The sequence below is a fragment of the Bos indicus x Bos taurus genome, chromosome 8 (genome assembly GCF_003369695.1).
Source record: "Bos indicus x Bos taurus breed Angus x Brahman F1 hybrid chromosome 8, Bos_hybrid_MaternalHap_v2.0, whole genome shotgun sequence".
NCBI lineage: Eukaryota > Metazoa > Chordata > Mammalia > Artiodactyla > Bovidae > Bos > Bos indicus x Bos taurus.
Window position 1 is genome coordinate 9,812,927 of NC_040083.1, and position 23,742 is coordinate 9,836,668.

Sequence of the window (23,742 nt, forward strand, 5' to 3'; positions counted from 1 at the left end):
ACAACTGTGTGTGTGTGTGTAACATAATAAAACATTAAGCAGAGTAAAGTAAATTGTATAAAGTGAAGTTTGAACACTTACTAAAGCAACATCATGGATTATATTTTACACAGGAATATTTCAAGTAATTTAATCTAAGTAAAGTTCTGCTTAGTAATGGTAAGGAAAATCTTGAATAGATGTTGAGAAGTTACTCAGCATTAATATTAAGACACTTACTTATGTATTGTCTCTCTACTTCCTTATCCCATAAGCCATCTCCACCTGTCTTCTCAATGCTTTATGAGTTTTTCATCCTTTTTTCTGAATGAAGTCTATTTACATTCTAGATCTCTCCTCTTCAAAAAAATAATAGGACATTATTCAAAGGAACAAGATGAAATTAACCCTGTGTGGTTTATTTACTCAATATTGTCAAGATATTAACATTATTGAAAGAATATAGCTATCACCTAAAACAGTCATGCTTTCCTAATTGTAACAAGGGAGGGGACAGTGAAAATTTGAAGTATTTAAAGCAAAAAAAAAATTACTACTTTACAATATAAAATAGTATATATACCGGATAAAATTAGGTAAATTAATGAAAATACTGAGTTCAAACTGGTTCTATAATATGAAGTAAACAACTGGACTCAGAATTTGAAGACAGGCTCAACTTACTGGGCCTCTGACTTTAAAAAGTCATTCTAATTTTTCCAGTTTTCACTTTTGTTGTTCAGTCGGTAAGTCATGTCTGACCTTCTGCGATGCCACGCTCCCCCGTCCTTCACTATCCCCCCGAGTTTGCTCAGATTTATGTCCACTGAGTCAGTAACGCTATCTAACCATCTCATCCTCTGCAGCCCCCTTCTCTTTTTGCCTTCAATCTTTGTCAGCATCAGGGTCTTTCCACTGAATCGGATCTTCACACCAGGTAGCCAAAGAATCATGTATACCATAAACAAATTATTTCCACCTCACTCTCTACACTGGAGAGACGTTTAACCAATGAAACACTGGCCTAATAACAGAACAAACATGCTTCCATGAGGATGAAAAATGCACCCCGTCTGTGAGTGCTTAATGTGACTGATGGTATTATTAGGTACCTAATCACTCAGATACTTTAAATTTTCATGAATAATGTCTTATGATCTAATAGGGAGTTATAATTAGAAAGTAAACATCTCGCTCGAGTCCAGTCCCTGGCTACACAAGAAAGGATAAATAAGGACCAGAAAAGTGCACCCATCGTTAATTTCTTTATAAGACCTTTGCCTCCCTTCCTTAGAATTCACAAAGAAGTATGCTTTTTTTTATCATTTACTATCAGATCTACCACTGTAACTGGAAAACATGTCATTTTATATAAAAATACTATCATCATTCAGAGTTTAAAAAAAAAACACACAATTTGGTGCATTATTCTGCTAATTATTCTTCTCTTACAAGGCTTTAGCAGAAGGCTAAAGAATCTGAGAAACTATGGGGTAACCAGGAGTTAAGTTATGACCCTGAGCCACACTTGGCAAAAGGCTGGAATAGGTATGAATGAAAGCATAAAGCCCCAGGGGCTTCTCTACTTGTCTGTTTTGCTTTGTTGCTGGAATCAGTGTTCTCTAGTTACCACTCTTGCTTGAAACTAAAGATACAGTTTGACCATCATTATTTGTTCAGCCTAGTGGCTACTTAGTCTAGAACTTACATTCAAAATGTACAAGAAGAAGAATGAAATATACACCAAATTATTATTTACTCATGGCCCTAATGATATCCATGAAGTTAAAAGTATTTTACAAAATTAAATAATACGACTTGTTGATGATAATAATATGAGGACATCAGGTGTGAATCCGTAACATAAGACACTGACAGAGCACGGTCACAAACACTAGTAATCGGAACTGACAGACGCTCTAGTATTAACTGCTACAAGGCCTTGACCGTAGCCCTCACCAGGAGCGCTTCCACTTGTCTGAATCCACAATAATGACAGACAGTGATGGGACTGGTCTTCCTGTGCACCAAGTATGAAACTGCTAATAGTCTGGTCAAATCTACTCACCAACTCAAAGACAGAGAAAGCACTCAAATTTCTACAATTTAGGGGGTACTTTTGTTTTGTATAAATACCTTATGAAGAACTTATGTGCCAGGCACTATTCTTAGAGTTTTACACACAGAAATTCTTATATTTTGGGTGCCAAGGACACACCACCTCCCATTCTGGTTTGGTAGTCTGGGGAAGCCTGTGGACCCTCCTTAAAATGCTTTTAGACATGTACAATATAAGAAATTACAAAGGAAATGGCAGAGGATGAGATGGTTAGATAGCATCACTGACTCAATGGACATGCTGCTGCTGCTGCTGCTAAGTCGCTTCAGTCGTGTCCAACTCTGTGCGACCCCATAGACGGCAGCCCACCAGGCTCCCCCGTCCCTGGGATTCTCCAGGCAAGAACACTGGAGTGGGTTGCCATTTCCTTCTCCAATGCATGAAAGTGAAAAGTGAAAGTGAAGTCACTCAGTCGTGTCCTACTCTTTGTGACCCCATGGACTGCAGCCCACCAGGCTCCTCCGCCCATGGGATTTTCCAGGCAAGAGTACTGGAGTGGGGTGCCATTGCCTTCTCATGAATCTGAGCAAACTCTGGGAGACGGTGGAGAACAGAGAAGCTTGGTGTGCTGCAGTCCATGGGGTTGCAAAGAGTCAGACACGACTTAAGGACTGAACAACAACAAAGGAAACAGGTAATACCGAAACACAGAAATACATGTACTCTTTTAGAGGTAACACAATCCAGGGAAAAGTTAGTAACTGCCATAATTTCAAAGAAGTGAGGAAAGTTAACAATACTTCACAATAAACATAACGTGATAGGAAAGTATCTGTGAGTTCCGGTGAAAAATCAGTTACCACCAATCCTCTTATGAATTACAGCCTGTTTTATAACTGATAAAAAGGATAAATTCCAATTCAAGATCAGTGAAAATTAAAGATGTAACATTTCCCCATTCAAATTCCAATCACTGATTTCTATCCATTTACACCTTAGGAAGTGAAGGCCCTCATTAAACCCTGAAGTGATCCTATTTGGCTGGTGGCCTCATCATCCCGTTTCACAGACGAGAACTCTGAAGTACACTGAGTTATGCACTGCACGATTACAAAGTAAGTGAGCTGAGTACACACGCACCCCCAGTCCCGTACACGGCGGGGCCCTACCTTGATGGGGGGTTTCCGAGTGATGTGGGAGACGAGGAAGTTCATGGCGATGTCCTCACAGTTGATGTATTCATCCACCATATCTCGGATGGCCTGGGGCATCACGTAAGAATACAGGTAGGCATAATACTGCCGGGGCAGAAACAGAAGCACATACTGTGTTAGAGGCCACAGTTCTTTGCCTTTCAGTGAAAATACATGCAGGGCTGCTAGGAAGCATGTTGTGGGGGAGGTTGGGGGTGGCAATCTCCAGGAAGCACCACTGGCATTTAGGGAGGTGGGTCCAGGGATGCTGAACACCTGCAAGGCAGATCCTCCACACTGAAGAATCAGCCCATCCAAACTGCCATTATCACCCTCTTTGAGAATCAAACCTTCATGCTTGGTACCACAGTGATTCTGCAACAACATAAACATCTATCAAATTCGGTTGGATACTCGTTCAGCTGAACAATGTTCTCTCTGACAAAGCAAGGGTAAGCGAGGAGGAAAGTCCGGTTATCTTCTCAGACCTCAGTAAGTCACTGAGTAATGAGATGGCAGATCCCGCAGGGCCTCACTTCTCAGTCTGGGCACAGGCTAGCCCTGCCTGAAGCCACCCTCATCCCTGGCCCACACTGTTCACAGCCTCCTGATCGGCCTCCCTGCTGCCTTCTTGCTCCCATCAGTCCATCCTCAGCACAGCAGAGCAATCGTATTAAAACATGGGCCTCCTTTACTCCAAACCCCTCAATGGCTTCTCATCTCACTCAGATTAAGCCTAAGTTCTTAACATGTCCCACAAGGTCCACAGGTGTGCACTGGCTCACACCTACCAATGAATGTCGACTGCTGAACTTTCAGGGATTTTAGGAATTTTGTGACCTTGTTATGAAAAACAGCCATTATTAAAAATAGAATTACACATACTTTAATTCCCTGGTGGTTCAGCAGTAAAGAATCTGCCTGCCAATGCAGAAGACGCGGATTCTACCCCTGGGTTGGGAAGATCACCTGGAGAAGGAAATAGCAACCCACTCCAGTATTCTTGCCTGGAGAATCCCATGGACGGAGGAGCCTGGCGGGCTACAGTCCATGAGGTCATAGAGTCAGACACGCCTTAGCGACTAAATGACAACTGAAAACTAAATACATTATATTAAAAGCCAATAAATACCTAAAGCTCATCACTTATTTAACTAGTTAACACAATTATAACTATTTATTACATTTATCATCTTTTTTTTTTTTTTTAACTTTTTGGTTGCGCTGCAAGGCATGCAAGATCCTAGTTCCCCAACAAAGGATCGAACCCTCGATCCCCTGCAGTGGAAGTGCAGTCCTAAACGCTGGACCCCCAGGGAAGTCCCACATTTACTGTCATCTTGAGGCTGCTCGTGCCTATTGTAACTGTCTGGTGAAAATACTACGAAACTGGCATGTAACTGCTCATCTCTTCCAACAGCCACGCTCAGTGACTCATGTTGTTAACCTGAACTCAGTCATGGCAAGAATATTTGCACCACAGAAGTGAATAAATGCCATAAAACACCACAAATGGTAAGCGAGATCTGGTGCAATATGCTGATGATGAATGAACAGGTGAGGTGTCCAATAAAACTGACTTAGGTATCTTTTTACCTTAAATGGTAGAATCTATACAGCAAAACAACCATAAAATTTTTGTACCCAACAGTGGTTTGCTGGTTATCTTGTGACAAAATACTTAAGAGATGGTGAACTTAAAAGATGAATTATACATCTTTCTTTTACGAAAAGAAAGATTGACCCTTTAACTGGCCACTGCCTATCATTAGCATGCTAATAAGAATATTTATTAATTAAAAATCCATATCTTTATCAAGGGAAACATGACATTATACGAAAAAAGAACTGACTTAAAAGCATATGGTGAAAGCATTATGAAAACAAATATTTAGAAGTATTTCCACTGTTATATTATCTTTATGCCAAAAATAATTTTTAAAACACAGAGAAACTTTGTAATCTGTTTAAAAATCTTCTTAATGTTTCAGTGAATTTAGAACCTACTCTAAAATATAAAATGCAATTTCTGCTCATTAGTTTGCTTAAAAAAATTGGTGCCATAGAAGATGAAAATTCAACAATTTCAACAAAATACTACCAAATTGGTAGATAAGCATCAGGACTTTGGAAGCAGGGCAATAAGGTATTTCTTCCAGGGACAGTGATTAAAACAAAGTATCAGAAATGTGCTTAATTTAGAAACAGACCAATTTAGAAACAGAACACTGACCTGCCAGTATACAAAGTGTCAAATCAAGATTTTCAAAAATAAAAAGGCATGTTCAGTCATTGCTCTCACTAAAATTTAAGAATTTAGTGAGACTATTATTTTGAAAGTGTTTCATCTTATCTCAACCATATAAAAATTTCTGTAAGTATGGTAGTATAGTACACATACTATAATTTATACATACATACATTTGTGAGGTACCAAAAGTTTTTACTGATAGGCACTTACAGTAAAAAGAAAAAATAACTTGATTGCTCTAGACTAGGGAAGGCCAACTTAGTTTCTTCCAAAGGGCAAACAAGGAAACTTTGGGGGGAAAAGTTCAGTTTGAAGTACTAGGAGAAATACAGGAATGTCCTGAAAATAAATTTACAAGTGAAGCTCTCGGGGAAAGGCAAGGCTGGGTATCACCAGCTTATGGATGCTGAGAAAAGCCACAAGAGCTTGAGAGGACACAAGGACAACACAAAATAAGAAGAGCACTCGGCAATTATACATAAACTAGATCACCAACAAGCACCTACTGAGAGCAGAGGCGACTCTACTCGATATTCTGTAATAACCTTTATGGGAAAAGGCTCTGAAAAAGAACAGCTACGTGTGTAACATGTGCAACTGAATCACTCTGCTGCACACCTGAAACACAACACTGGAAATCAACCACACTCCAGAGTAAAATAAGAACCAAATTTAAAAAAAAGAAAAGCGCTAGATAGAAGTAGAACCCTGTGAAGAAGTGGAGTCGCTTAGTCGTGTCCGACTTTGCGACCCCATGGACTGTGGCCTACTGGGCTCCTCCGTCCGTGGGATTCTCCAGGCAAGAGTACTGGAGTGGGGTGCCATTTCCTTCTCCAGGGGATCTTCCTGACCCAGGGACTGAACCCAGGTCTCCCGCATTGTAGGCAGACACTTTACCATTTGAGCCACTAGAAGTATAATACTTCAATAATTATAGGGAGATAGGGTCCTGGCTGGGTTGGTCAGGAGAGCACGGAGTGGAGATCAGGATGACAGGCCAGGTGGTAACATCTTTGCTGACCATGAACGGATGACTTAGGAGGTTGGTAGTTGGAGCAACAAGACAGATACAACGAGTCTCAAATGTGATTTCACATGACAAGTGAGAAGCAATTGTCAAGAAGAGTCACCAGTGAGCAGTGGAATGGTTCTCTCTACCTGGCTCCAGGGTACAAGTGTGGGGAAATGAATAGTCTCAATCACGGTCCCTGGAAGGAAGGAATAGGCTGAAGGGGAAGCACTGTCCTCAGAGAAAAGTCAGGTTTCAACCAGATCAAGGAGACAGAGGAGGTTTTCTGTGAAGTGGGGGTACAGGCAGTTTGGCCATCCCAGAACAGGGGCTCTTCACAGCCTAAAGAGAGGACCTGGGAGGGAAGGTATGGAGCAGTCCCATCTGTCATTTTTAATTTTCTAGTGGCCACAGTTTTAAGAAATAAAGAGAAACAGTAAAATTAATTAGTAACATATTTTAATTTAAACCAGTGTATCCAAAATAATTGCACTTTATAAAATAATTGCACATACAATCACTCCAGTGTTCTTGCCTGGAGAATCCCAGGGACGGGGGAGCCTCGTGGGCTGCCATCTATGGGGTCGCACAGAGTCGGACACAACTGAAGTGACTTAGCAGCAGCAGCACATACAATCATTCCCTATTGGCTCAGATGGTAAAGAATCTGCCTGCAATGCAGGAGAAATGGGTTCGATCCCTGGGTTGGAAAGATCCCCTAGAGAAGGATACCCACTCCAGTATTCTTGCCTGGAGAATTCCTTGGACAGAGGAGCCTGCCAGGCTACAGTCCATGGGATGGCAAAGAGTCAGACATAACTGAGAAACTAACACTTACTCACCCAACATACAATCAATATAAAAAACTAGTAAAGAGATAGTCTACACTCTTTCTTTCATGCTAAGTTTTCAAAGTCTGGTACGTACAATACTGTACACTGAGAGCACATCTCAGCACTGACCAGTCACGTTTCAAGTGCTCAGCAGCCACATGTGCCCAGGGGCTATTTTACAGAACAGATGAAATGGAGAGAGAAGATTAGTCAGGAGCAAGAAAACAGAACAGTTTAGCAACAACAGTACAAGAGAGGAGTAATGACTGGACGGGTCTGCATCCTAAATACTCAACAGAAATCAGGGCGTGAAGCAACGTGAAAATTAAAAGCTCTAAGGAATCAAACAGAACTTGCAGAGCCTGAATGGACAGAAGCTTGTGGTGGGGCCTGGGACAGAGGTGGTTGAATCAGGAGAGGGCTACATTCAGCCTTTTGTTGGCCAGGCCATGTCCAGAATGGCTGTGGGGAAACTGGAAAATGTTTTGCCCCAGTGCTCTCAGTTTTACTGAGGGAGAGCCAATGCTCAGGAAGATAAACTGATTTTCTAATGGCCAATGCAGCAGCCTTCCCATCCTGACTTCATTCTAGAGTTGCTATAATCATCTTGATCACTGTCTTTAAAGATAGAAGTAGTGTAAATCTAGCAAGCAAGGGATATGTAAGAAGCATTAGGAGAGTTATCTTTATTTAAAGCAGCATTTCACTGCCACACAAAAGCTCAACTCTGACCAAGTCATGCCAATCCTACCAGCCCTTTCTTACCTTGTGGAAGAAGGCAGCACCTGTCAGCACCATGGACAGCTCACAGGAGTAGTTGGAGTTGTACAGCCAGGACTGATGAGGGATGTCCCACGCATGGTAACGGCCAGGGAAACCCACAATGCGGTCCCGTGCTTCTCTCCACACCCTCATAAAACACAAGCATATGCACACACCTGAGTACCAAGCTCTAAGGTTATCAGAAATGTGTAAAATCATTGCCTCTATTTTGCAGGATCTCTCTTTTTGAGCTGTTACTTTTTTCTTTTTAATTTTATATACCAAATCAATCACAAACCAAACAGAATAAAAACAAAGTATCACCCACAGTTTCCTTAATAAGCACCTGCCTATCAATCCTCTAACTTATTGATGCTGGGGGCCAGCATCTCTCCAGCCCTTGCATACAGAACAAGCTGGAGAAACACGGAAAGGCTCTAAGGAGTCTAAGGCAGTTAAAGGTTTCCAGGATGGGGTAAGTACAATAATCTGCTAAGAAGCAGAAAGAAGGTAATTTTTATATCTATTTCTTTTTAATATTATTTAATTTCTTAAGCTTTACTTTTAAAGATCGTAACATACTAGTATGGTAGGACTTGTACATAATCTATGTACATTGTATACTTAACTCCTCTTTTACTGAGTGACCCCGATCTAACCACAGGAGACTGCTGCCTGGAGTTAGGTGCAACAGTCTAAAATTCTGATTGGAGCAGAGCTGAGGTGGAAATCTGTACCATGAAAAGCAGTGGTCTACAGAACCCTACAAATGAAAGGCTTCATAAATGTAAGAAATAAGCTGGGAATGTTTCCAGGATAAACTTTTCTAACATCTCCAAATTTACTTTACCTCTAGGTAAGGTACAACAAACAAAATCCGTTTCATAGGCTGAAATCCACAGTCCTGCATAAGTGCTTCAGGTGTACCATAAAAAAGGATCCACCACCGCCTCCCTCCACCTCACTCCAACAGAAATTCAAACTGCCTAACAAAGTCCCTCATCACCCATGAAACCTCAGCTCCTAAAGCACACAAGATTTCATTTCAAGAGTCCCTCTCCTGTTAAGTTTGAAAGCAACTAACCTAGTCCAATGGGCTTTCCAGGCGGTCCAGCAGTAAGGAACCCACCTGTCAACGCAGGAGATGCGGGAGACGAGGGTCCAATATCTAGGCTGGGAAGACGCCTGGAGAAGGAAATGGCTACCCACTCCAGGGTTCTTGCCTGAGATCCCAGGGCAGAGGAGCCTGGCAGGCTACAGTCCATGGGGTCACAAAGAGTTGGACACGACTGACGATGCATACACAGACACACACATACACACAGTCTAGCCCAGAAGATGAGAAATTACAACTTATATCAACATAGCAGCCGTCTAGATGGGCGTCCTGCCACATCCCACCCAAACTCTATCCTCATTTATCTCCGAACACAGACTTCCAAACACTCACCTAAAAAGCTATATTTTAATAATATATTTTGACAGTTACAGAATATAAGGATTGTTAATAAATACCAACAGCATATCCGAAGGCTATATCAATACTCCTAAAAATACTGATCCCTTCAAATGCCTCCAGGAACAGAAACCTACCTTCCAGTCCATGATCCCTCACTGCAAAGCTTACACTTTTGCTCTTTTTAAAAATAAAGTTTATTGAGATATAAATCACATAGAAGGCTCACTTGTTTAAAAGTTTATGACTTGCTGGGGTTTAGTATGTAATATATGCAACCATCACCACTTCAGAATATTTTCATAACCTATTAATGAAAAGAAACTCCATAGCCACTAGCAGTTTAGCAGTCATTTCCCATTCACCCCCAACCCCAGTCTCCCACGGCAACCACTAATCTACCTTCTGTCTCCATGGCTCTGCTTGTTGCAGACATTTCACACAAACGGACTCACACAGTACGTGACCTTTAGTGACTGGCTTGTTTCACTTAGCCTGTTTTCATGTTGCAGCACGTGTCAGCACTTCATTCCTTTCTGTTGCCAAGTAATATTCCACTGTATGGATATATGTTTGTTTATCCATTCATCAGCTGATGGACATTCTGATTATACTTCTCTTGTTTTAGCTTTTTTGACAACTGATTTTTCTTTGGTGTGTGGCAAAACACACATGACACAAAATTTACCATTTTAATTATTTTCAAGTATATAGTTCAATGGCATGAAGTATATTCCCACTGTTAAATGATCATCACAATCATTTATCTCCAGAATGTTTCCAGCTTTCCAATCTAAAACCTGACCCATTAAACATTTGGCATTCTTGCCTTCCTTTAGTCCCAGGCACCCGCCATTCTACTTCGTCTCTATGAACCTGACTACTGTGAGTGCCTCATATAAGCTGAATCATGTTATACTTACTGACTCTTATAAATAATGCTGCTATGAACAGTCAGGGACTGTTTTTGTACAGATACATGTTTTCAGTTCTCTTGGGTCTCTTATCCATCACTTAAAAACATACTATTTCCTTCTTTGCTACATAAGCTGAAGTCGGCCAAGATCCACATTATCTTTTGCCAGAGGGACAGTTTCTATGGATGTATTTATTTACTGATTCTAAATCAAAGTACAGCTGATTTACAATTTTTAGGTGCACAGCAAATTGACTAAGTTATATATATTATTTTTCAGACTCTTTTCCATTAAAGGTTATTACAAGATATTGAATAGAGCTCCCTGTGCTGCACAGCAGGTCCTTGTTATCTATTTTATATACATGTGCATGTTAGTCGCTCAGCCGTGTACAGCTCTGCGAAATGACACATGTATAGTAGTGTGTATCTTTTACGTCCAAATTCCTAGATTTAGCCCCCCTCCCCGTTCCCCCTTTGGAACCATCACACTTGCGTCCTGTGTCTCGGTCTGTTTCTGTTTGGTAAATAAGCTCACCTGCATCATTGTTTTGATCCCACATGTGAGTGATACTATATGGTATCTGACTTTCTCTAACTGACTTCATTAGTCTGATAACCTCTAGGTCCATCCATGTTGCTGTAAATGGCATTATTTCATTCTTTTTATGGTTGAAAAATATTCCACGGTATCTATATGCCACATCTTCTTTATCCAGTCATCTGCTGATTTCAACATTTAGGTGGCTTTCATGTCTCAACTACTGTAAACAGTGCTGCAGTGAACGTCAGAATGCGTGTATCCTTTCGAAAAGGGAACCCTCCTACACTCATGGTGGAAACGTAAACTGGTACAGCCACTACGGAGAACAGTATGGCGGTTCCTTAAAAAACTAAGAACAGAGTTATCATGTAATCCAGCAATCCCATTCCTAGGCATACATAGGGAAAAGATGAAAACTCTAATTCGAAAGCAAAGTTTTTAGATCAAAGGATGCCCAAATAAATGAGAGAATACTCAGGGTAATAGAAGATTTGGAAGTAGAGTCAGAGATAATTCACTTGTCTTATAACCAGAGACTAAACCTCAAATTTCTAATGATGGTAAGAGACTCTTAACCACTTGATAATAAAAAGGCAAAGGATCTAAGCAGACATTTCTCCAAAGAAGATAAACAGATGGTCACTGACCACATGAAAAGATGCTCAATACCATCAGTTATAAGGCTTCCATTATTCTCTCACCACTTGGAAATCTGGTGACAAATGGAAAAGATCAAAAATCTTTCTAAATCAAGAACATTCTACAGAAGATAACAAACACCAGTTATCTTAATAAGCTTCAAACTCATCAAAGCAGGACTGCTTATCTAATCATTCTTGGGATCTAGCGCTGATCGGCAATTCTCCTGTTAACACCCCATGACTCTGTCCACAGCCTCCAGTCCCTCAGCAGACTCTTAAGTACATCACGCTGTATCGGAAACACCCCACCTTCCCGTCCCTCCCGTCACCATCGATAACAACAACTGTGATGGCAAAGGCCCATCTCTGCTATCATCACATGGCTTTTTTTCCCTTCATAAAATCAAGGCAAGAGAGCTGCTTACTTATTATTATGGTAATGTGAAATCCAGTGGGATTTTCACAACTGCTAACAACAGATTCTCGCCTCAATAACATAGTGGTAGGAGGAGGTCAGAGGAAATGAGAGGCTGGCTGAGGGGGAGGAAGAGCAGATGTTCCACTTTGTCAGAAATGTGCCAGGTGACTACACACGGACCTAAGAAAATAGAGCAGTAAAGCTGCTGCGCTTCCATCCAAGCGTCTGCACTTACCACCTAAGCTGAAGCCCGGAAGCTAGGGGTCGGCCAGGCTCTCAGGGCCCGAAACAAAAGCACAGAGAAAAGAGTTTTTGTCCTGGAATCTATACTTCGTTTGAATGAGATCCCCAAAGATATCTACTCCAGTGTTTCTCAAACTATGTGGCAAAGAAGTAATTTTCCCCGGGCTTGGTCATGCTTTTGTAAAAACACAATAAAAATGAATTGCATGTTTTCTTAAATATAACACCGAAAGGACAAGTAACCAATGGAAACCTAGACAAACTGGACTTCATTAAAACGAAAAGTTTTGTGCTTTGAAGGACACCATCAAGAATGTGAAAAGACAACCCACAGCATAAGAGGAAAAAATTACAGATCATTATCCCTGATAAGGGACTTGTACCTAGAATATACAAAGAACTCTGACAACTCGAAAATAAAAAGACAAACCAGTCATGTACACACTGCTATATTTAAAACAGAAACCCAACAAAGACCTACTGTATAGCAGGGACCTCTGCTCGATGTTATGTGCTAGCCTGGATTGCGGGGGGGCGGGGGGAGGGGGTGGTCTGGGGAAGAATGGATTGCTAAGTCGCTTCAGTCGTGTCCAACTCTGTACGACCCCATAGACGGCAGCCCACCAGGCTCCCCCGTCCCTGGGATTCTCCAGGCAAGAACACTGGAGTGGGTTGCCATTTCCTTCTCCAATGCATGAAAGTGAAAAGTGAAAGTGAAGTTGCTCAGTCGTGTCTGACTCTAGCGATACCATGGACTGCAGCCTAACCAGGCTCCTCGGTCCATGGGATTTTCCAGGCAAGAGTACTGGAGCGGGGTGCCACTGCCTTCTCCGGAAGAATGGATACACATAGATACATGGCTGAGTCCCTCTGCTGTTCACCTGAAACTACCACAATGTTAACTGGCTATTTCCCACTACAAAACAAAAAGTTTACAGTTTAAAAAAAAACAAAACAGACAACCCAAATAACAAACAGCAAAGTATCTAAATAGACATCTCTTCAAAGAAGATATATAAGTTTATTCCTAAACACATGAAAAGATGAGCAATATCCTAAGTCATTAGGGAAATGCAAATCAAAACTACACTGAAATACCACTTTGCACCCAGTAGGAGGGCTATAATTACAGAAAAGATCAAGTGTCGACAAAGACACAGAGAAATCAGAACCCTCATTCGCTGCTGGCACAATATAAAATGGTGCAGCTACTCTGGAAAACAGGCTGGGAGTTCTTCAAAATGTTAAACCAAGTATGTATCTATAAATAGTCATATAAAAAAGCATGTACATTAATGTTCATAGCAGCATTCACAATAGCAAAGAAGCAGAAATGGCCCAAGTGTCCAAAAATGGACAAATAAAATGTGTGCGTGCGTGCTCCGTCGTGTCCAACTCTCTGCGACCCCACGGACGCAGCCTGCCAGCTCCTGTGTCCATGGGATTTCCCAGGCAAGAATACTGGAGTGGGTTCCTATTTCTTTCTCCAGGGAACTTTAACCCAGGGGTCGAATCCACGTCTCCCGCATTGGCAAGCACATTCTCTACCACTGAGCCGCCTGGGAGTCAACAAAAGGTGCACGTCCGTACAGAATGAAGTGCTGACAGATGCCACTAGACAGACGAACGCCGAAAGCACCGTTAAGTGAAAGAAACCAGTTACCAAGGAGCACATGTTACACGGTACCATGTATATGGGACGTCTGTAACAGATAAACTTACAGAGAAACTAAGTACATCAATGGCTGCCAATGCTTTAGAGGAGTCGGAGAAAAACAGAGAATGACTGCTAATGGGTACAAGCTTTCTTCTGATGGCGATGAAGATTTCTAAAGCAGATTACGGTGACAGTTGCACAACCTTGTAAATACACTAGAAGCCACTGAATGCGACCCTTAAATGAGTGAACTGTAGGACGTATGAATTATACTCAATAGATGTTACTCAAAAATGAATTACAAGAAAAGCGTTCACACTTGGATGTCATGGTAAATGTCAAGTTATTTAAAGGCTTCTAAATGTCTACCCTCAATTTCTGTACTTACCTCACTTTGGACAGGAAATAAACTGTCCATGAGTCAGTGCCAGGACTGGACACTCTGAGTGGCCCTGATCTACTCTGTTCTCTTATCTGTACTGTTCCTTCAAAGTGAGATATTTAGGTCCTGGGGCTTCCCAGGTGGCGCTAGTGGTAAAGAACCCTCCTGCCAATGCAGGATACGTAAGAGATGAGGGTTCAATCCCTAGGTCGAGAAGATCCCCTGGAGAAGGGCATGGCAACCCACTCCACTATTCTTGCCTGGACAATCCCATGGACAGAGGAGCCTGGTGGGCTATGGTCCCTGGGGTGGCACAGAGTCAGACACAGCTGAAGCGACTTAGCACACAAGATGTCTCAGTTACTACCAGCTACGAAACTCATTTGGCTGCCTCATCCAGCCTTTGAGTTAGTTTCCTGTCACTTGCCAACAAAAGCGTTTCTTGATTAAAAATCAGCTCCTCACCGAAACCCAAACATGATTTCATCATGGCGGAGGTGAGCGTCATCATCAATAGACAGGATGGCCTCTGTCTCGATTTCATTCCACGGCAGGAATCGGTTGTTCAGACTGTTCTTCTCAGTACGAACCACCTGTAAAGAGAAAGGGAAAACACTGATGATCAATGCTGTAATGCAGAATGCAAAAGAGGGCTGTCTTTAGGTCAAAGGAGATTGTAGCTAAATATGCAGAAGTGAAGAAGAACTAAAGAGCCTCTTGTTCCAATATTCATTGGAAGGACTGATGCTGAAGGTCCAATCCTTTGGCCACCTGATGTGAAGAACCGACTCATTGGAAAAGATCCTGATGCTGGAAAGGTTGAAGGCAGGAGGAGAAGGGGGCAACAGAGGATGAGATGGCTGGATACAGCATCACTGATTCAGTTAACACGAATTTGAGCAAACTCTGAGAGATACTGAAGAGACGGAGCCTGGCGTGCTATGGTTCACGGGGTCCCAAAGAGTTGCCCACAATTTAGAGATTGAATAACAACAACAAAGCCAAACTGTACAATCGAGCACATGTCTTACAGGAACAAAAACTACTTTATAATTCGGCAAATTTATAAAGATTTCCCATTGGAAGCTTTATTCATTTGCTAACTAATTTTCCTGGGAAACAAGCTAAAGCTGAGGATTATTTTAAGTATGCAACAGACACGGTTTAGGGATATTAACAATAACTTTCCCAAGAGAACACAAAGCGGCAGAGCAGAACTGAGGTTACGATCCTCAGCTCCGGAATCCCCTGGAAACCCAACTCAGAACTCCCTGGAGTCTGTGTCCTTTCTGAGTCCCGATTTAAAGGCCTTTCTTTTCCATCTGAAACAACTAAAGCGAGCCCGTCCAGTTGAGGTTAATTACTCTGCTTCTGCAACTGCTACCTGCAACACCGACTACACTTACAAGAGCTTTTTCTCTCAAGGGGCACCTGACTCAGTAAAACTAAGAGCTTCTGTGCCCAAAGAAATTCCGAATTCAAAGAATCTTATCCCAAGTGACTGACATATGCAAAGCTGTTATTTCTTCCCGAAACAAAGATGCAGTGCTCGATCGTAAGAACTGCATTATAACTTTTAAAATTATTTAAATGTGCCTCCCTGGGAGGCTTCCCTAGTGGACTTCCCTGGTGGCTGAGACAATAATACGTCTGTCTACAATGCAGGAGACCCAGGTTCAATCCCTGGGTAGGGAAGATCTCCTGGAGAAGGAAATGGCAACCCACTCCAGTATTCTTGCCTGGAAAATCCCATGGACAGAGGAGCTTGGTGGGCTACGGTTCATGGGGTCACAAAGAGTCAGATACGACCGAGAGACTTCACTTTCACTTTTTTTCTTTCAAGTGTGCCTCAGATAGTAGCTACTACTGGGTGGTAGCTTTAGTATTCACTTTGACTCTGAAACTCAAACAAGGATGGACAGACTCGAGTACTCTGATAGCTCCTTTAATTTTATGGTTTCTATACCCATTAAGTATTGACTAACTAGTGAGGAATCATTTTATTCTCAAAAGCCAGAAACAAAGAGAACGTCTTGAGTAATCATCTTTTTAGACAGTTGGGAAGGGACATCCTTCTTGCAATGGGACACCTGTACTGAGGCTCACCTCTACATGACGTGATGAATATAATTTTATCCAGGGTCTAAAAGCTGAGTGTTTTTGTTCATTGGTTGGTCACATCGCGCAGCACGTGGGATCTCAGTTCCCCGACCAGGAACTGAACCCATGGCCCCTGCACTGGGAGCACAGAATCTCAGCCACTGGACCACCGGGGAAGTCCGTGTGAATGGTTTTAAAGGTTCTCCCAGGACCTTGTGAGCACCGTCTCTTCAGCTTAAAATCCTCTCTCTCTCCTATTCCTCCACCACAACTATTCTCCCCCTGAACCCCCGGCTCAGATGTCTCCTTGCTCACCAATCTTGTCAAAAGTACTAATAATCACTTCTTCTATGTTCTTAAAGCAGAGACCTCACATTTCAATTCATTCATTCCAGCACACTTAGAATCCAATTAGTTCAGAGCCAGAAGGGCCTTGGAGATCATTCAGTCAACTTTTACTTTGCACGTGGACAACAGGCCCCTCACAGAGCTAGACTCCTAACTCACGCCTCCCTACTCCAAATCACTCTTCTTCTGGGAAACTTAGGTTAAACCTGTAAGTCTCATCTAGCTATAGGCCCCATGAAAAATGCATTATTAATTTGTGTACTATCAAGAAATAAAAATGCCGCCAAATAAGAAAAATACGAAAAAATAGTTCACCATTTAGAATGTTTACTCTAGTAAGAGCTTTTTAAAATTTCGACTCAGTCCTGGAGGAGTCCCTACCAAGTAACAACAAGGGGAAATTGGTAACAGATTTGCTGCTACCAACAGCAGACATCAGGGGCAAAGCAAAAGACACAGAAATCCATCTTGCCCTGCAGCACTTTTGAACAAGAAAAAATCTCCGCGCTTCTGGCCTGGACCTCCCAAGCTTGGGTTCAGCAGTGACAGAACAAAGGCACTGAAGGCCGGGTCAGGAAAGAGAGAGGGACGCGCAGGGGAGGCGGCCAGCTGCTCGCTGTGTGGGTTGCCCAGCTCAACCCCCAGGGAGTAGGACGCCGGTCACGGTAGCAGAAGTCAACTGCCAGCATCCAGTGCCGGTAAAATGCCATCTGTGGCTTAAGACACACACCCAATTTCAGACATGTGGAAATGTAAAATAACGTCCACCCTAGGTCAGTGGACCTCGGCAGTTGCGCACTATAACGCCTGCCCCCACAAACTACCCTGGGATCTTTCCTGTTACTTTCCAAGCGCACCCAGCATTCACTCAACACAGAACGGCAATGCTGCCTGTTCAGTGGACAGAGCTTTCCCTCAACCCTACCAGGGAATACACATCGCTTAAAACGAAGAAAACATTCAGTAAAACATCCGGTTACTGAATGCTCAATTGTAGGTTACCAATTTTGTGGGTCACTCACCAAGAGGATTATCTATACCACAATTAACAATTCAGGGGCTTCCCTGGTGGCGCAGTAGATAAGAATCCACCTGCCGACGCAGGGAACGTGGGTTTGACCCGGTCTTGTCTGGGAAGACCCCACGTGCCACAGAGCAACTAAGCCCATACGCTACAACGGCTGAGCCTGCGTTCTAGAGCCTGCAAGCCGCAACTAGTGAAGCCCGTGCCCCTGGGGTCTGTGCTCTACAAGATAAGCCTCCATGAGAAGCTCTCACATTGCAAGGAAGAGTAGCCCCCACTCACTGTAACTATAGAAAGCCCACAAGCAGCAACAAAGACTCAGCAGAACCAAAAAGAAAAGGAAAAGCAAAAAAAATCCAGGAACACAGCACAGAGCTCTAGTACTCAAAGTGTGATCCCAAAGTCAGCAACATGGGCGTCACCCGGGACTCCATTAGAAAGGCAGAATTGCCAGCCGTCCTAAACCTACCTAGCCAGGACCTGCGTTTTAATATCTCCAGAGTGAGTCCTAGGCACGCAGCACTTTGAGAGGCGCTGGGACAGAGGGGAAAGCATGGCTTTGGAGTCAAGCAGAAAGACCTGAGTTCAGATTTCAATTCTACCACTTACTACATGCATGAACCTGAGTAGGCAGCCTCTGCGCGGAGTCAGCACAGCACCATGTTGTGCGAAAAACGGGAGCTACTTACCAGCCACACTTGACAACGCTACAGTCAACTCCTTCATCTAAAATTCAGAAACAACAATAAAAACTAACACCATCATGCTCTGATACCTAGAACACAGCCAGACTTTTGGTCTCATTACAAAGTGAATCGAATCAAGAGGACCTGCCTGTCCTGTGGAAAACCGAGACGGAGCGGAAGGTCTCATATCAAGTGTGTGTTGGCCTAGATTTCACATTCAGTTTTTTAGCAAGTTTATCAAAGTTCATTAAGAGGCATGTCCATTAAGAACAAGTCCTCTGGATTCAGGAATATAGCACATGTTCTGTCTCAGCTCATCCTGGCATTACTCCTCGGGGCTGGACGACAGCAAGATCTTCAGGGTAAGGGAACTGAATCGGAATAAAAGAGCAGCTTTCCAGGATTCAGAGAAACACAGAGTCAAGTATGGCTGCAGCCCACTTGTGGTTAACCCACGAAAAACTCCGGTCAGCAGGTCTGCTTTAAGGATTCTCAGCTAGGAGTGATTGTGACCCCCAGGGGACACTTGACAATGTCTGTGCACATCTTTGGTTGTCACCACTGGGTGGCCAGCGGGTTGCTTGCACTTAGTAGGCAGAGGCCAGGGATGCTGCAATCCCACACTGCACAGGGCTGCTCCCCACAACACAGAACTATCCAGCCCAAATGTCACTGCGCCATTTTCAGAATCAACCACCAGGAGAGAGCAAAGCCAACTCTGAATACGTGTAATTCGTAATGTAAGCACGTCACCTCTTTCTCATAACCAAAAGGATTTCTGCCTGTACAAAGTTCGCAAATACAAACTAAAAGCAAAGGGTGAGGGAAGGGTGGGCGAAGTAAAAGCTTTCTTTGGGACTTCCCTGGTGGTCCAGTGGCCAAGACTTCAAGCTCCCAATGCAGGGGGCCTGGGTTCAATCCCAGACCCCATATGCCGCAACTTACGGTCCCACATGGCACACCTGAGACCCAGCGCGGCCACATAAATAAATTAAAATTTTCTTTTAGGAAAAGCTTTCTTCTACCAGTTTTGCTTCAGAGCTGTAGTGCTTAATGGCTAGACAAAAGCTCAGCGAATCAACCATTATCCATTCTGGCACCAAAATCAGAAGGACAAAGAGATTTAAATATCTGTAACGCAAACATGCAGAACAGCATGGGCCTCTAAGGATCTGACAAAGGGCAGATCAAACGTGAAAGAAATGAGTCAACCAGAAGATGTCATGATTAGGAAATATTCTCACTTCTGTTGATGTTGTTTTCTTTCAAATTAAAACAATGCTCCTCCTCGCTCCCTCAACATTGGCTATTTTTTTCATGCCTTATGACTACAGCTTAGTGACTTGTGAGCATGAAGACTGACCTTCAAGCTATTGATTTAACTACCGGTATGACACTGACCAGAATGTACAGAGCACAGTGCCTGCCATACAGAAGGTGTTCAACAAGTGCTTTACAAATGAATAAACAAACAGGAAATAGGACCTAACTTAGTCCAGTCCCATCCATATTTTCAGAATATGGAATAAAGACTTGAAAAGTTTATATGTCAACTATAAACACTGATTATACTGAAACCTCTTAGTATCTAATCTAGTTTTCTAGAGCAAAAAAAAAAAAAATCCATCAACCTACAACAGTCAAGGTCAGGAGCAGTGCTCACTAACACTCTTTTTCCTGTTTCACATACAGTACTCAGATGATGGCCCCTAGTCCTCTGTTCACCTTCATTCATGAAGGCGCCCCTCTTCTCACCACAAAAGAATAGGGCAACAGGCAGAACCTAGACCCCCAGTGTATGCAAATGCATGAGCTGTACATGTCGTACAAAACATACAGAAAACAATCAGTATCCTCAGTTAACATTCAACCTGGGTTCTGAGGAATTCTGGACTTTATGAATGATAAAAGAACTACTACTTAAATAGAATCCTTTCTGCCAATATGTTAACTAACCATTTGGTTTCTAAACCCAGGTAGAATCCGAAAATTCACGTTAATTAGCCAAGTATCAATTCACTTAGTAAGTATTTAATTAGCTATCATGATAAGTCTTTTCCGAATTAGTAGCAAATAACTCAGTATCTGAGGGCCTCCCCAGTGGCTCAGTGGTAAAGAATCAGCCAGCAATGCAGGAGACACAGATTCAACCCCAGGTCAGGAAGATTCCCAGGAGGAGGAAACGGCAACCCACTCCAGTATTCTTGCTGGGAAAAACCCCATGGACAGAGGAGCCTGGCGGGCTAGCCAGCAAGAAATGAAGCCTTTAACGGCCCAGCTGGCAGAGGCCCAAGCCTGAACTGTAACGACTCTTGAGTTAACAACACAGCCGGTTTCTCCTCCAACCTTCCTCAGCAGACTCCTGGGGCAACAGGACTAAAATAACCACCCTGGCATGACATTAAGTTCCCCAGACAGAACCTGCCTTGTTCAATTCTAGTATCAAGGACTGGGAGAGAGGGGAAAAGGGCTGAAAAACCACCTCATATCTCCACAATCTTCTCTTGGGCAACACAGCGCGTTCTGGCCTCATCTCCAGAGACCCTGGAGACTCCCACAGCAGTATGATACACTTCTCTCTGAATCACCATCTCCACCATGACTGCCCCATCCAGGCCGCCAGCACCCCTCACCTGGGCTCCTGCAATAGCCTTTCAACTCTGTCTGCTCTTTCCCCCATCATCCCACAGTATCATATTTCTCTCTGCTCAAAACCCTCCCCTTGCACCCTCACACACTGAGAATATAAAACCTTCAGTCCTCACCATGGCCTACATGTGCCGCCTCTGTCTCCTCCAACCTCCTCTCAAGCTCTACTCTGGATCATTCCACCCAGGGTACACAGGGTCCCCCTGCCATGGCCTGAGCACAACAAGCTTCCTGCACTTCCTGTTCTCTGTACATCCCCCCAGAATTTACATGGTCCATTCTCCCACTTCCCTCAGGCTTCTGCTCAAATGTCACCTCTTCAAAAAAGTCCTCCTAGGCACCCTATTTAAAGGAGCTGTACCCTTTATAGAGAACAGAACTAAAAATTAAGGATTGAGGGCCTCAGCTGTCAGGGACCTACAAACAAGCGAGTTCACAGCCTAGAGATGGACAGTGTTTTGAGTGGGCAAGACTACACGGTGAACAGCAAAGTCCCCTTTGTAAAACTGCAAAAGGACCGAGTTTGATGTTCTTGTTTCCACAGGATGCTCCAACAAGGCCACCCTATATACTATTTTCCAAAATGTAAAGCAGAGTGAAAAAGATGTGTTAATTGGTCAGAATAAACCAGTAACCTGAACCAATATTTTGGGTGGGGCTGTGTATCAGAGACCAGCTGGAGGCTCCTGCCCACCCAGACGCAGCCTCCTACTGACGGCAACATTAACTCTGGACAAAAATACCAAAAGAGCATTACCTAAAGACACCAGACTGAGCAGAAGGCGACACATTACGAAGGGGAGCCAAAATTTAGGAAGGAATTACTGACATGGGGAGAATCACCGCCGCTTTCCCCTTGAGGGTAGACCAGAGCTGGTACCAAGGTTAGCTTAAACTTGCATACAGCACCCAGCTGTTCTGGCCTGAGGAATAAGAGGAAAGAGCCTGGGGCAACCACCACCCCTGGAAGAAAGGAGTTGCAGCAGAGAGAGAACCAGACAGGAGAGCTCCAAGTTCTGTGTATAAAGCTCCCAGTCTCCAGGTCACCCCAGAACCATGCATTCTTTCTGCTGTTCACAAGCAGACCAGCTACAGATAAAAAGGCTGAACTAACATTTGTGTTGCCACCCAAGAGAACTTGCTGTCCAACCAAATTAACTTCCCGCTAAAACTAAAAGCTCAACACTTTTCAGAGAAATAAAACAAAATCCACAGTCTTCGCGACATTCACAATTTAATACAAAACTGTTTGCTGTACAAAGACCCAGACTAACCAGAAGAATATGACCCCCAATTACAATGAATACTCAACCCATATGCTGGAATTAGCAGACCAAGAGGTTAAAGCAGCTAACATAACTGCACTCATTGAAGTGAAGTAGGGACTTCCTAGGTGGTCCAGCGGTTAAGAATCTGCCTTCCAATGCAAGGGACGTGGGTTTGATCCCTGATCAGAGAACTAAGATTCCACACGGCAAGGAGCAAGAAAGCCCATGTGCTTAACTACTGAGCCCTCACGCTCCAGAGCCCCTGTGCCACAACTAGTGAGTCCATGCACAGCAATGAAAGATCCCACGTGAACCAATGAAGACTCCACGTGCTGCAACGAAGACTCAATGCAGCCAAATAAATAAAATACATTTTTAAACGAGGTGTATTCAGAATGGGAAAAAACGAAACAGGAAATCTCAGGAGAGAAACAGAAACTATTATTTTTAAAAACGTGGAAATTCTTAAACTGGAAAACACAGTATCTGAAATATAAAACTGACTCAATGAAGAACAGTGTAGACACCAAAGTCAGCAAATGTGACAACATATCAACAGAAATTATCAAAGATAAAAAATGATTTTTAAACAATGAACAGAACTGCCGAAAACTGCAAGACAGTATCAAAATGCCTAGTATAGTATAATGGACAAATAAAATTGTAAAATATATTTTTTAATGCCTAGTATACACAGAATGAAGTCCCCAAAGAGGAAAAAAATACCTGATTAAATATTGAATAAAAAATTCCCCAAATATAATTTTAAAATACATAAATTACTAGATTTAAGAGCCTTGTTGTTTAGTTGCTAAGTGTTGTCCCACTCTTTGTGACTCCATGGACTGTAGCCCACCAGGCTCATCTGTTCATGAGATTTCCCAGACAAGAATACTGGAGTGAGTTGCCATTTCCTTCTCCAGGGGATCTTCCCCACCCAGGCATTGAACCCACATCTCCTGCACTGGCAGGCGGGTTCTTTATCACTAAGCCACCTGGGATAAGCCCTTAAGAGACTAAGTGAAGCCCAATCAGAACACAGATCAAAGAAAACCACGCAGAGGCGCATCACAGTCAAACTGCTGGAAACCACGTGTATAGAAAAAGTCTTCAAAGTGGCCAGAGAAAAATAACACACTACCTATGGGGAAATAAATATTTGAGAAATCACTGACTATCACTACAAACAACGGCAGCCAGGAAACAGTGGAAAATCTTTAAGATGCATGAAAGTGCTGACTTCCCCCCTAGAAGGGAGCTTTTCAAAAGGCAGGCCTTCAAATCCCCTGGCCCAACGCCACCCTCCATTTGACTTCCATTAAAC

At 43.0% G+C, this 23,742-nt stretch overlaps 1 protein-coding gene across 3 annotated transcripts in view; it reads right to left on the minus strand.

Annotated features, from left to right (window-relative positions):
- Positions 1–23,742, minus strand: part of EXTL3 (exostosin like glycosyltransferase 3) — a 131,821-nt gene that overhangs the window by 10,328 nt on the left and 97,751 nt on the right. For all 3 annotated transcript variants that reach the window (XM_027549027.1, XM_027549026.1, XM_027549028.1), the window contains exons 4-6: positions 14,809–14,936; positions 8,090–8,234; positions 3,208–3,336 (exon numbers count right to left, since the gene is read on the minus strand). In XM_027549027.1, coding sequence (XP_027404828.1) covers positions 3,208–3,336; positions 8,090–8,234; positions 14,809–14,936 — 402 coding nt within the window. The remainder of the gene's footprint in view (positions 1–3,207; positions 3,337–8,089; positions 8,235–14,808; positions 14,937–23,742) is intronic.